Raw genomic sequence first — 14,255 nt, forward strand, 5'->3', positions numbered from 1 at the left:
ATGCGGGGGAAGTTGCTGGTGTCTTCAGCGGAGGACGAGGAGGTGAAGGTGGAGGAGGAGGAGGAGAGGTGCTGCACAGGAGAGCTCACAGCAGGGGATTGAAGGGGGAGGGGAGGAAGCATTTGGGTCAGTGAGGTTGTGTGGGGGTCTGGAGGTATCATGGAGACGACAGAAGGCTGTGAGCTGAACCTAATGAAGAATCTGTTCAGGAGCGGCGGGACTTTATCATTGATTGGTGATAGGTGACTCCAGTGTTTGGCTGTCTCTCAGGTAGGTATGTGTTCACGATTTACAGGTATACATTCCTTCGTTTATGCAGAAGGGAGGTGAATGTGTGTTGCGGAGCTGTAACCCCTTACACGGAGACCAGAAACTTTTTGCACTGGTCACAACTGCATTCTCTCCCATCATGTTGGTTAGCTTTAGTTTTACTGGATGAACATCCACGTGCAGTTCACGACTAACCTCTTGATCAACAAAAACAGTGTCACTTTGTGTGTCTAATAATGCATAGATAAGTTTGTCTTTGCATGGGTTTGCAGCAGATGACACCCACACTGGAACAATCATCGAAGTACCGGTAGACTGTGTTTCCCTATCAACATAAAGTGATGTAGCAGGTGTCCCTGATGTGTTATTTTGTGTTGTAATTCCCACATTCACATGCTCATCTCCTTTTACCTTTTGGATGTAGTTGTCATCATGAAGACAGGTTGGGTTCCATTTTATACAAGTGTCACAGGTGAGGCGGCGTTGACAATCCTTTGCATTGTGACCATGTTTCAAACAGCCATAACACAGTTTATTGTCCTTAGCATATGTTCTTCTATCTTCCAGTGACCTTTTCATGAGGTTTGGGCACGTGATGCTGTGAGTTTTGACATAACATGCATGGAGATCCTACGCTTGCTCCGGTTACCATTTGCTTGTCACAGTGTACAGCTGTTTTTGTATTGATGACACTTGCCTTGTTCCTCTTAATTTCTCTTAGATTCCCTTTGTCGCTGAAGATCTCTGAAGAGCGGAAAACATGAATGGAGGTGACTGGATTGCAGGCAACTTCGGCTTCCAGCATCAGAAAAGCAGCAAAATCACTGAAACTTGGAAACTCTTTTCCTTCCATCAGGGCCTTTGTGACATGGTGATTCCATCTGGCTGCTGCCCAGTCAGGCAGTTTCTGTAGAAGTCTCTGATTTTCTTCACAGTCGTTGAGAATTTCCAATCCCTTTACATGAGGCATGGCTAGCACACAAGCATTTATGAAGTCTGCTAAGTTCCTCAATCCTTCAGCATCTTTAGACTGTAATTTTGTCCAGCTTGATAGATTCTCTCTGAATGCTCTTTGAGTAATAAATGCCTGGCCGTGTCGCTGATCAAGTTTCTTCCAAGCATCTCTGTACGCTTCTTCATCATTTCTAAAGAAGGTGCCTTCTATGCACTTAAGAGCTGAACCACTAACATACTCTTTTAGGTAAAACAGTTTATCAGCAGCAGAGACACCCTTTTTTATCAGTGACGTAAAGGAGGCTTTCCATTCAATAAAATGGATGGGATCACCAGTAAACATTGTTGGCTCTGGTATAGGAAGCCTGTTAATTGTCATACTATCTTGAACGGCTTGTGCTAATTCATGAACACCAGGGGATGCAGACAACGTGCCTGTACTAGATGGGTGTGGTGCAAGGTACTGAGACTCAAAGTTTGGGTTTACCTGCTCACTCTTAACTGACCGGACATAACTTATCTGTATGATTTCTTTGTTGTAGACTTCCAATCTGGCTCGAGCTGCCTCTACATCCTTTCCAGCCTGCAGACGCTCCAGTTCAGACCTTTGTATTTCTAATTCCTTCTTGTTCTTCTAGAGCTTTTATCCTTTCCCTTTGCATTCTTTACTGTTGCACGATCTTGTATTCAGCCTCTTTGGCTGCCAGGTCTGCCGCATCAGCCCGTTTTGATGTGATGTAGGAAGCTGAGGTATGATGACTATTACTTTACTTTGCAGCGGTAGAACCATAAATGGAGAGTGCATAGTCATTATTCAGCAGCACACGTAGATGACATCTTCTGGCTCAAAATCTCTATCAATTCCAGATAGTCTTTCATATATGATTTTGATAATGTCACGAGTCACAGCTTCACATGCATCTATTTTTCTCCTTAAGTTCACTCTTGGGGTTACAAGACCTCTTATTTCAATGTAAAGTTGCATAATGTCATCTTTTCCTTTCTCTAAAATGTCTATGAGTGATGACATGTCTGCCTCAGTCATGTCCGACTTTAGTTTTTCTTTGTGACTTTGACTTTAGAAGAAGAAGAAGAAGAAGAATTACTTTATTAATCCCACACGGGGAAATTGGATTTTTTTTTTTTTTTTTTTTAGCGTTACATGCTTGAAATTTCCAATGTTCATAACAGGTGGTAAGCCTTTTTTCCTTTTTACTTACTTCTTCCATTTGATAAGAAAGCATTTTCTCTGTTGGTATTCTTGTGTGTGAGGGGGGGCAGATTATTTTCTTTTCTTAAATGCCTCAGATACACAAAGTTGCATTAGTTAAGTAGTTAAAGCAGGATGAAAATCTCAAGAAACTGCCTCCACAAGTGAAATATTCCCCGATTGGCTAGTTTCAGGCTTTAGACTTTAATATGCCTGGACATCTGCTGCAACACATCAAAATAAAAGTCCCTCCCCAATGCTGACATCTTGTACTTCTTAGATTAATCATCATTATGTAGCCTACAAGTGTAACTTTCTTAATTAAGTTTCATCCAGAGGTAGAAATTATTGTCCATATACACAGCGACTCAAATAATTAGACTGGTAAAAAATTCAGTAGCTGGATCCTGAGTGTAGCTAATAAAATGTTTGCTTTTATGTTATGTTGTAAATGCATCATCCTGTGGGCCCACCACTCGCAGGGGAACCACTTGGGTCGGGTGCGCTGCAGTGAAGGTGAGGGGCCTCGACGGACCAGACACGGGCAGCAGAAGCTGGCTCTTGGGACGTGGAATGTCACCTCTCTGTCGGGGAAGGAGCCGGAGCTTGTGCGGGAGGTGGAGCGCTACCAGTTAGATCTGGTGGGGCTTACCTCCACACACAGTCTCGGTTCTGGAACCGTTCTCCTGGATAGGGGTTGGACACTATTCTTCTCTGGAGTTGCCCAGGGTGTGAGGCGCCGGGCGGGTGTGGGGATACTCACAAACCCCCGGCTGAGCCCCGCGGTGTTGGAGTTCACCCCGGTGGACGAGAGGGTCGCCTCCTTACGCCTGCGGGTGGTAGGGGGGAAAACTCTGACTGTTGTTTGTGCATATGCACCAAACAGCAGTTCAGAGTATTCGGCCTTCTTTGAGACCCTGAATGGAGTCCTGCATGGGGCTCCAGTAGGGGACTCAATAGTTCTGCTGGGAGACTTCAACGCCCATGTGGGCAATGATGGAGACACCTGGAGAGGCGTGATTGGGAGGAACGGCCTCCCTGATCTAAATCTGAGTGGTCGTCAGTTATTAGACTTCTGTGCTAGTCACGTTTTATCTATAACTAACACCATGTTCGAACATAAGGATGCTCATAAGTGTACGTGGTACCAGAGCACCCTAGGCCAAAGGTCGATGATCGATTTTGTGATCGTATCATTTGATCTGAGGCCGCATGTTTTGGACACTCAGGTGAAGAGAGGGGCAGAGCTGTCAACTGATCACCATCTGGTGATGAGTAGGATCAGAGGATGGGGGAAGATTCTGGACGGACCAGGTAAACCCAAACGAGTAGTGCGGGTGAACTGGGAACGTCTGGAGGAGGCCCCTGTCCGAGAGATCTTCAACTCACACCTCCGGCGGAGCTTTTCTGGCATCCCTGTGGAGGTTGGGGGCATTGAACCGGAGTGGGCAATGTTCAAAGCTTCAATTGCTGAAGCTGCAGCGGTGAGCTGTGGCCTCAAGGTCTTAGGTGCCTCAAGGGGCGGTAACCCTCGAACACCGTGGTGGACACCGGTGGTCAGGGAAGCTGTCCGACTGAAGAAGGAGGCCTTCCGGGATATGCTATCCCAGAAGACTCCGGAGGCAGTTGCAAGGTACCGACAGGCCAGAAGGGCTGCAGCCTCTGCTGTGTCAGACGCAAAGCAGCGGGTGTGGGAGGGGTTCGGAGAAGTCATGGAGAAGGACTTTCGGACAGCACCAAGGTGCTTCTGGGAAACCATTCGACATCTCAGGAGGGGGAAACGGGGAACCATCCAAGCTGTTTACAGTATGGACGGGATGCTGGTGACCTCAGCCGATGAGGTAATCGGGCGGTGGAAGGAGCACTTTGAGGAACTCCTTAATCCGACTAACACGCCCTCTTTTGTAGAGGCAGAGCTGGAGGCTGATGGGGAATCATTGTCAATATCCCTGGCGGAAGTCACTGAGGTAGTAAAACAACTCCACAGTGGCAAAGCCCCAGGGGTTGATGAGATTCGTCCAGAAATGCTGAAAACTTTGGGTTGGGAGGGGCTGTCTTGGTTGACACGCCTCTTCAACATTGCGTGGAAGTCTGGGACAGTGCCAAGGGAGTGGCAGACCGGGGTGGTGGTTCCTCTTTTTAAAAAGGGGGACCAGAGGGTGTGTGCCAATTACAGGGGTATCACACTACTCAGCCTCCCTGGTGAAGTCTACTCCAAGGTGCTGGAAAGGAGGGTTCGTCCTATAGTCGAACCTCAGATTGAAGAGGAACAATGTGGATTCCGTCCTGGACGTGGAACAACGGACCAGCTCTTCATTCTCGCAAGGATCCTGGAGGGGGCCTGGGAGTATGCTCATCCAGTCTACATGTGTTTTGTGGATCTGGAGAAGGCATATGACCGGGTTCCTAGGGAGATACTGTGGGAGGTGCTGCGGGAGCATGGGGTGAGGGGGTCACTTCTGTGGGCCATCCAATCTCTGTACACCCAAAGTGAGAGCTGTGTCCGGATCCTCGGGAGTAAGTCGGATTCGTTTGCGGTGGGGGTTGGCCTCCGCCAGGGGTGCGCTTTGTCACCAATCCTGTTCGTGATTTTCATAGACAGGATTTCAAGGCATAGTCGTGGTGGGGAGGGGTTGCAGTTCGGTGGGCTGAGGATCTCGTCTCTGCTTTTCGCAGATGATGTGGTCCTGATGGCATCGTCGGTCAGTGACCTTCAGCACTCACTGGATCGGTTCGCAGCCGAGTGTGAAACGGCTGGGATGAGGATCAGCATCTCTAAATCTGAGGCCATGGCTCTTAGCAGGAAACCGGTGGATTGCTTACTCCAGGTAGGGAATGAGTCCTTACCCCAAGTGAAGGAGTTCAAGTACCTCGGGATCATGTTCACGAGTGAGGGGACGATGGAGCGTGAGTTTGGCCGGAGAATCGGAGCAGCGGGGGCGGTGTTGCAGTCGCTCTACCGCACCGTTGTGACGAAAAGAGAGCTGAGCCGGAAGGCAAAGCTCTCGATCTACCGGTCAATCTTCGTTCCTACCCTCACCTATGGTCATGAAAGTTGGGTCATGACCGAAAGAACGAGGTCGCGAGTACAAGCGGCCGAAATGGGTTTTCTCAGGAGGGTGGCTGGAGTCTCCCTTAGAGATAGGGTGAGAAGTTCAGCCATCCGTGAGGAACTCGGAGTAGAGCCGCTGCTCCTTAGCGTTGAAAGGAGCCAGTTGAGGTGGTTCGGGCATCTGGTAAGGATGCCCCCTGGGCGCCTCCCTAGGGAGGTGTTCCAGGCACGGCCAGCTGGGAGGAGGCCTCGGGGAAGACCCAGGACTAGGTGGAGAGATTATATCTCCACACTGGCCTGGGAACGCCTCGGGATCCCCCAGTTAGAGCTGGTTAATGTGGCCCAGGAAAGGGAAGTTTGGGGTCCCCTGCTAAAGCTGCTGCCCCCGTGACCCGACCCCGGATAAGCGGATGAAGATGAGATGAGATGAGATGAGATGTAAATGCATATGGTTAGGTGCTTTTGTTTTGTGTTTATGTTTTGATGAGAATTCCTTTTTTTTTAAAAGACTAAGACTAAGAATAAAGACGTTGGGGTTTAGTAGAGCTCTCGGAAAAGCAGGACTATCAATATGCCTGTTCAGCATGCTATGTGTGCCCATGAACAGGCAGTTTTGCATTTTACTTTGACTTAAAGTGTTTGCTCCTTTGTGGTGCTTAGACACTGCTAAGAGTGGTGTGGCGTTCATGTTTGTGGAAGCATAAGGTCTGGCTGACTCTTGCTTCATGCCCCATTTGAAAACAGGCCACATGAAAGTGCTACTGAAGGCTATGAACGCCAACTGGAATTTTGATGTGGATCGTCGCTGTGACAGATTCATCGGTCTCATCTGATAATCAGTGATGTGGAATAATTTGCTGATGCTGTCAGCTCAAAATAGCAAACGGAAATCTTCTGGCAGAACCACATGCAGGATATTTTGTGTGTGCCTGTTTGTCCTGCCTCAAGCTGTAGCCAACATTTTGAACACTGAAGCTCAAGAAACAGGCTGCCACACTGTCATTTGGAGGGAACATACACAGGCTTTTTATGTCCCCACTGAGGTAACATGTCAACAGGAGCTCAGGCTTTGCTGAATGTGGCTTGTGATATGTGGCATATGGTGTGAGTAAGAGTAGGGAGGAGACTCTGCTGACAGCTAGAAGTGGGTCCAAGTTGATATCCCCCGTTCCAGTAGCAGCTTTGCAGTGCCACCAGTTTCATACGTCTGGCATCTATTACTGCTCAGATTAACCATACTACAGCAGTCAATGTGCCTTTGATATCCAAGTCACAGAAAAATATAGGGCTGGAACTAACCATTATACTCATTATCGATGCATCTGGCGCTTATTTTCACTTGGGAGTTGGTTCCACAGGAGAGGAGCTTGGTAGTCTAGTCGGGTAATACGGTACTATGAGCTCTTTAAGATATGACAGTGCCTGACCAATAAGAGCTTTGTAGGTAAGGAGAAGGATTTTCAGATATGTCATATCCTGATCAAAAATAACACCCAGATCAAAAATAACACCCAGATTCCTTACTGTGGTGCTGGAGGACAACACATCATCATCCAGAGTAACAATATCTTTAGCTATTGAGTTTTGTAGGCCTTTGGGGCCAAGTACAATAACTTCAGTTTTGTCATCAGAAAATTGCAGGTAATCCAGCTTTTTATTTCCTTAATGTACACTTGAAGTTAAGCTAACTGATTGGTTTCTTCTGGTTTGATAGACAAATACAATTGTGTATCATCAGCATAACAATGAAAGTTTATAGAGTGCTTCCTTATAATATTTTATAAGGGAAGCATATATAAGGTGAATAGAATCAGCCCAAGGACAGAACACTGTGGAACTCCGTGACTAACTTTAGTGTGCATGGAGTATTTGTCGTTAACATGTACAAACTGAGATCTATCTGATAAATATGACTCAAACCAGCTTAATGCGGTTCCCTTAATGCCAATTAGATGCTCCAATCTCAGTAGCAGGATGTGATGGTCAATAGTGTTGAAGGCTGCACTAAGATCTAGTAAAACAAGTACAGAGACAAGTCCTTTGTCTGAAGCTATTAGAAGGTCGTTAGTAATTTTTACCAGTGCTGTCACAGTGCTATAATTCGCTCTAAATCCTGACTGGAAGTCCTCAAATAACTCATTATTATGTAAAAAGTCACACAGCTGATTGGCGACTAATTTCTCGAGGATCTAAGAGAGAAAAGGAAGGTTAGATATAGCTCTATAGTTGGCTAGTACCTCAGGATCAAGACTGGGCTTTTTAAGAAGAGGTTTAATTACAGCTACTTTAAAAGACTGTGATACATAACCTGCTGATAAAGACATGTTAATCATATCTAATACAGGAGTGCTAACTAAAGGTAACACTTCTTTAAGTAAACCTAGTTGGAAAAGAGTCTAGGAGACAAGTAGAAGGCTTTGATGCCGAAATAGAAGGGGTTAATTTGTTAAGGTCAACTGAAGAAAAGCACAGTAGTATGACAGTGACCTTGTATGAGAAATACAATATTAAAGCATTTCTGTAATTTGGCCATCGTTGGTCTCAGGCAGATCAGTCATCTCATATAAAACATCTTTCTTTACAGGTTAACAAAATCATACAGTTTACACTTAATTTAGCGGCTGTTAGTCTCTTTTTGTATTTCCTCTTAATCAGATAAAGGTGTTAGGGTAATAAAGTAAAGTATATTAGAATGTTGGGGGGTCGATCTTGAGAGTGGATTGGCAATAAAACTTACCGCTCTCGAAGAGAGGGAGAGAAAAGTTAATTTCACTTTTTACAGTGTTTATTTAACCAAAGAGTAAATCTCACTCTTTTGTGTAAGGGAGGATCAACAGTCTGCATAGTTTATGAGCTGATGTGTGTGTTTGTTTAGATGATTGCGCTGTCATTACAGTAAATATAAACGGATCAACAAATGACCAAGAGATAAATTAAGATGACAGACGACAAGAAGAAAGGAAATGGTAAAATTTAAACCTCTATTAAACTTTACATTTGACAAGCCGACGGAGTCTGGGTCTTGGGTCTTCCCCGAGGCCTCCTCCCAGCTTGACGTACCTGGAACACCCTTCTAGGGAGGCGCCCAGGGGCATCCTTACTAGATGCCCGAACCACCTCAACTGGCTCCAACGCAAAGGAGCAGCAGCTCTACTCCTAGTTCCTCACGGATGGCGGAACTTCTCACCCAATCTCTAAGGGAGACTCCAGCCACCCTCCTGAGAAAACCCATTTCGGCCGCTTGTACCCACGACCTCGTTCTTTTGGTCATGACCCAGCTTTCATGACCATAGGTGAGGGTAGGAACGAAGATTGACCGGTAGATCGAGAGCTTTGCCTTCCGGCTCAGCTCTCTTTTCGTCACAACGGTGCGGTAGAGCGACTGCAACACCGCCCAGTCCGGGGAAGGTCCCCTGCTAAAGCTGCTGCCCCCGCGACCCGACCCCGGATAAGCGGATGAAGATGAGATGAAGCCGATGGAGTAGCCCGAGTGGAAGCAACGGTTTGAGCGATACAGGATCACAACAGAATTTCACAAGGACGAGGGACAATTACAAGTGAGCTGCCTGATTTACGCCATGGGCAACGAGGCAGAAACATTTTAAAGTCATTCACATTTGCTCAAGAGGAGGACCGCAATGACTCTGTCATCGTTATGGGGAAGTTTAACGAGTACTTTTCCCGAAGAGGAATTTTATCCACGGACGGGCATGTTTTTAGCAACAGCCGGGTGAGAAGGCAGGATGTTTCATCAGAGCCGTGTATGATCTCTCAGGGCACTTTGAGTTTGGAGCAACTCGAGATATAGGGGGAAGTGGGAAAACACAGCATAATAGTGATGAAAAGTGCCCTGCAGAAAGAGCTACTTAGCTGTCACAGAATGAGACACTGGGCCAGAGTATTTTGCAGCAGGTCAATGAATGAGGTCACAGAGACTGAGAGAGATGAGCAGACCTCTTGTTTCCTGGGTTCAGTGTGTGATGGTAATGACAAAAGAGAACAGTGGACTGTGCAACTACAAGTCGATTCCTTTCCAGTAGAATTTAAGATTGACACGTGAGCTGATGTCACTGTCATAAGTGAGGACACGTTTCACACACCTACCCCTGAGAGAACACTGGACCCACCTGACATTCCTCTGGACAGCCCTGGAGGTGAGCTGCTATGTCTGGGCCGCTTTAATGCAACAGCCAGTCACAAAGGAAAAGATTATCACTTCACAGTATAGGTACTCTAGGTTAATTGGATCAAAGGTGTGACTATCAAATGAAATATAAAAAAAACAAAATTAATTAATAAAAATTAATAATTGAATTTATTAAAAACTAAACCAATTAATGTAGGGCCTTGATTCATGTTCAGATTGAGATTGAGTATTCTCAATAAACTTATCGTTAATCTAGTAAATATTAGCTATCACCAATAATTATCAAAGATAATAATAAAAATTACTCTAGTTAAACCAGAGTTCCTCCTGGCACCACCATCACAGACGAAGTGACAACTAATATAAAAGTCTCATTAAATATATTAAACTACTGATTAAGGGTTGAACACCGAAAAATCTAATAGTTAATACCGTTGAAGGATTTAAAGGTTCTTTTCTTAGTAGTGGCTGGCTCATTTATCTTTGTGTAATATTAAATAAACAGACAGATTGGAAACACAAACATTTCTTAAGAAATTAATAAATGCACACAATAAACGAAAGCTTAACAACAAATTTGTGTGTGTGTGTGTGTGTGTGTGTGAATGAGACAAAGAGGAGAGAAGGAGAAGGGGTGTTTGGCTTGGACCCCTGCAGAGATTGTGTGAACGTTTAAGTCACACAAAAGCCAGCGGGCTGAAGATCTCAGAAGTTATAATTCAGGTTATGTGTGGGTAGTCTGTTCAAATACAGTTATAGTTAACAGAGTGTTAGTGCATGCTATAACTGTGTGGAGCATTGCTAACAAAACATCGGAGCGGGTGACACATCTACTGAATGGTGCGCTCCCATGATACCACTTCTGAAGAAGAACAGGGGTACAGCCAGAATCTGTGTTGACCTGACAAAACTAAATAAGTCAGTCAAAAGAGAACGCTACACCCTACCCACCTCAGATGAAATAACAGCCAAGCTGAGCGGTGCAACTGTCTTTTCTTCCCTTTATGCTGCCAATGGATTCTGGCAGATCCCTCTGCATCCAGACAGCTGCAAGCTGACAACATTCATAACCCCGTTCAGCAGATACTGTTTCAAAAGATTACCATTCAGCATAACAAGTGCACCGGCGATCTTCCAGTGGAAGATGCTGGAGACTCTAGAAGGACTGGAAGGCGTTGCAGTCTTCATGGATGACATCCTAATCTCTGTGACCTCGATGGAGCAACATGATGCCTGATTATCAAAGGTGCTGCAGCGTGTTGAGTCCTCGGCATGGTGAAATACCTGGGGAGGTTCGTCCCAGCCTCTCCATGGAAAAGTAAAGGACTAGCTCTTGACCTCTGTGAGCACAACAAAACAACTACCTGGTAATATCAGATTATTACTCAGAGTTCCTCGAGGTGCTGCACCGATCATCCATTATGCATGCTCAAGTCATTCAGAGACTTAAAGCAACCTTTGCAAGGTTTGGGATCCTGGATGAGCTGGTGAGTGACGATGGTCCTCAATTCTCCAGCGCAGAATTCCAGGAGCTGGCAAGACAGCTAGACTTCAAGCACATCACGTCTAGTCCACACCATCCTTAAGGAAATGGTTATGCGGAAGGAGCAGTACAGACTGCAAAGAGAATCCTCCGACAAGAAGACCCATGTGCTACAGATCAACTCCCTTTGCCACCACAGGAGTCAGTCCAGCAGAACTATTAATGGGAAGAAAGATCAGAACAACACTCCCCACATTAGAGAAGAATCTTCGACATAAATGGCTCAACAGAAAGACTGTTAAACAGAAAGATGCTGGTTAGAAGGCAAAACAAGCTTTCTACTATAATCACAGACATGGGGCCAGACCTCTTCCACCACTACAACCTGGAGACACAGTCCTCACCAAGTTGGATCAGGAAAAGGCCTGGGTGACACCAGCAGTCGTTTCAAAAGGTCATACATCATCCACACACCACAAAGAGCAGTGTTACAATGGAACCACCGCCATCTCCGGGCGGATCTGTCTTCACAACCTGCCCAAGACACCCTAATTTCATCAGCTGAGAGTACAGGAGTGATTTCCCAGCCAGCAACTGTTATCACTCCAGAGACTGCTTCCTCTAGTCCGAAGGAATTCACTAGCCGTGTCAATCCAGACAGTATCAATCCAGAGCTGGACGACTGTGCAGACCACTCAACAGGCTAGTCCTGTAGACAGACACTTTTGTGTCAACCATATGGCCTTTAGGGGGATTGGGGAAACAGAAGGACTCAATTTCTTCAATAACTTAAAAGGGGGAGATGTCATATAGTTTATATATTGGAACTAATGTTGCCACATCAACTGTGACGTTGTAACTCAGAACAGTTAATGTATTGTTGCCTGGGTTACCAAGACTCTTCGAGACTTCTTATGCTGGTTTGTTTAGATGTTTGCGCTGTCATTAAAGGAAATATAAACGGGTAAAGCCGACCCTAAATAATTTTACATTGTGAATTTTCTTCAATTCTGTAATCAGTTTCATCAGATCAGCTTGATTTCACATTTAACAGCCTGCATCAGAGTTCATATAGAGTTCCTCTTAAAAATCAAAGGGTCAAGAGTAGTGTTGTTTTTTTCTGTTTTACCTTTCATTTTTGTCTAGTCTTTGTGTCAAGCTGTCATTTTAGGTTTTTATTAGTTTGAGTCACGGTTATATTCTTTTTAGTCTAGTCAAGTTTCAGTCAAACCAGGGGTGTCAGCCAAACCCATGCAAAGTTATTCAACGTCATGTTGATGCCAAATTCAGTTCAGTGTGATTGTGAATAATAACAAAACTAGTGAAAGTATTTGGCCAACAAGGGATGCTTAGTACACTTATAGAGTGAGTCAGTCAGGTAGGAACTAAAAGACCCACTTTACACTCTCATTCACGTTAACCCACGTTACACTCTCTCTCACACTGTTTTCTTTTCCACATTTATGTAATGAAAGTCCAGATGTCGTTTCTTCTTTTTCTCCCAAAAACAATCCCAGCCATTGGTCACTTTCTTGGTTTCAGACTTGGTTCTCATTTTTCTTGCTTAGTTGTGAACGCTAACCCACAGCAGCTGTATCTTCTGACTCTAAATAATGCCGCTTGTGGGTATTGAGGAAGTGACGTCACACAGACGCGAGACACAGGAAACAGAAAAACTGCAAAATAATAATAATAATAATAATAACGTGACTAAACGAGACGAAACAAAGTTATTTCGCCTTGTTTTGGTCAACGAAAATGAACAGACATTTTAGCATAGTTTTTATTTTGTAAACCACATTTAGTCTCGTTTTCATTCGTCAACAACATTGCATTCCATTATATATTTAATCATAGTTATCGTCACATGACCAGACAATATTTCGTCATAAGTTTCGTTGACGAAAGCAACACTAGTCAAGAGAGTTTCTGAGACAGGGGAAAGGGAGTTTTGAGAGCAGAGAGGTGCCAAGGGCAGAGAGGCCCAGCTTTTCATATCAAGTTTTTGATACAGACATCAGACAGGCGGTGTCATCAGTAGAGTAGTGTCATCAGAAGTGTCCCCTCCTGATGATGATTGATTGATTTTTATTTTTATTTTATTTCAAACATGAAAAAAAAAAAAAAAAAAAAAAACAGAAAAGGTCATACAGGAAATAATTAGAATGCACAACTGGAAAGCATAGCTTCTCTTTTTTTGACATGAACTATTTTTTGGGTATTGGTTTTGCACCATTCTTTGTGTGTGTGTGTGTGTGTGTGTGTGTGTGTGTGTGTGTGTGTGTGTGTGTGTGTGTGTGTGTGTGTGTGTGTGTGTGTGTGTGTGTGTGTGTGTGTGTGTGTGTGTGTGTGAGCAATGTGTTTATAACGTACAGTGCAGCAAACTAATCTGTTTGATATTTATCTGCAGGCCCAGCTGTCCCTGTTGGAGTGGATGTTCAGGTGGAGAGCTTGGACAGCATATCCGAGGTGGACATGGTAAGTGGCTTGAATGTGTGAAATGCGTACATACTGTATGTAGTAAGTTTGTGGATTACAAATAATGTAGTATCTGTAATGACTGCAAAAATAAATCAGATGCAGATACTGAAAATAACTAATTCAAGTAGATTCAGTTTCGAAAAATAGAGGATTATTTAATATTGAATCAGGTTTGAGAGCAAATACTAACACAAACTCAAAGTAATAAGATTATGGAAGAAGTATAACTGTAATGCAATTATTAACGCTATTCCAATGGATTATGTTACTAGTGGTAATTATAACCAGTAAATCTGTGACAGATACATTTTGCAGCAATTGAAGTTGCTGACTCTAACAAATGAATTCACACTGCTTCAACACTGAGAGAAGAAGCTCTGCTCAGACGAAGCAACTAATGAGGCAGGAACATTCTCCATTAACACTTGTCTTCTCAATCCAACTTTTTTTAATTGGACACACCAGATCAGAGCCCAAAGTAATCAGTCGTCCTTTATCAGATATCTGTGCTCTTGTATAAGAGAGACTGGTAAATGTAACCTTTTTAGTTTTAGTCATTTAGCTGTTGTTTTAAGTTGGATAATCAAATTTTGAAAACCCAATTGATAGGAATTGTTTATTTTGCACAGTCAGACTGAATGCATGTTGAGTAATGTAA

The 14,255-nt window shown here is 44.3% G+C and overlaps 1 protein-coding gene across 1 annotated transcript in view; it reads left to right on the top strand.

Moving 5' to 3' along the window:
- Positions 1-14,255, top strand: part of LOC310962170 (gamma-aminobutyric acid receptor subunit rho-2-like) — a gene marked incomplete at both ends in the record, with an annotated part of 73,171 nt that overhangs the window by 21,706 nt on the left and 37,210 nt on the right. The window contains one exon of the mRNA XM_083934551.1: positions 13,527-13,594. Coding sequence (XP_083790677.1) covers positions 13,527-13,594 — 68 coding nt within the window. The remainder of the gene's footprint in view (positions 1-13,526; positions 13,595-14,255) is intronic.

Source organism: Echiichthys vipera (assembly GCF_963691815.1).
Source record: "Echiichthys vipera genome assembly, chromosome: 19".
In the NCBI taxonomy this organism is placed as follows: domain Eukaryota; kingdom Metazoa; phylum Chordata; class Actinopteri; order Perciformes; family Trachinidae; genus Echiichthys; species Echiichthys vipera.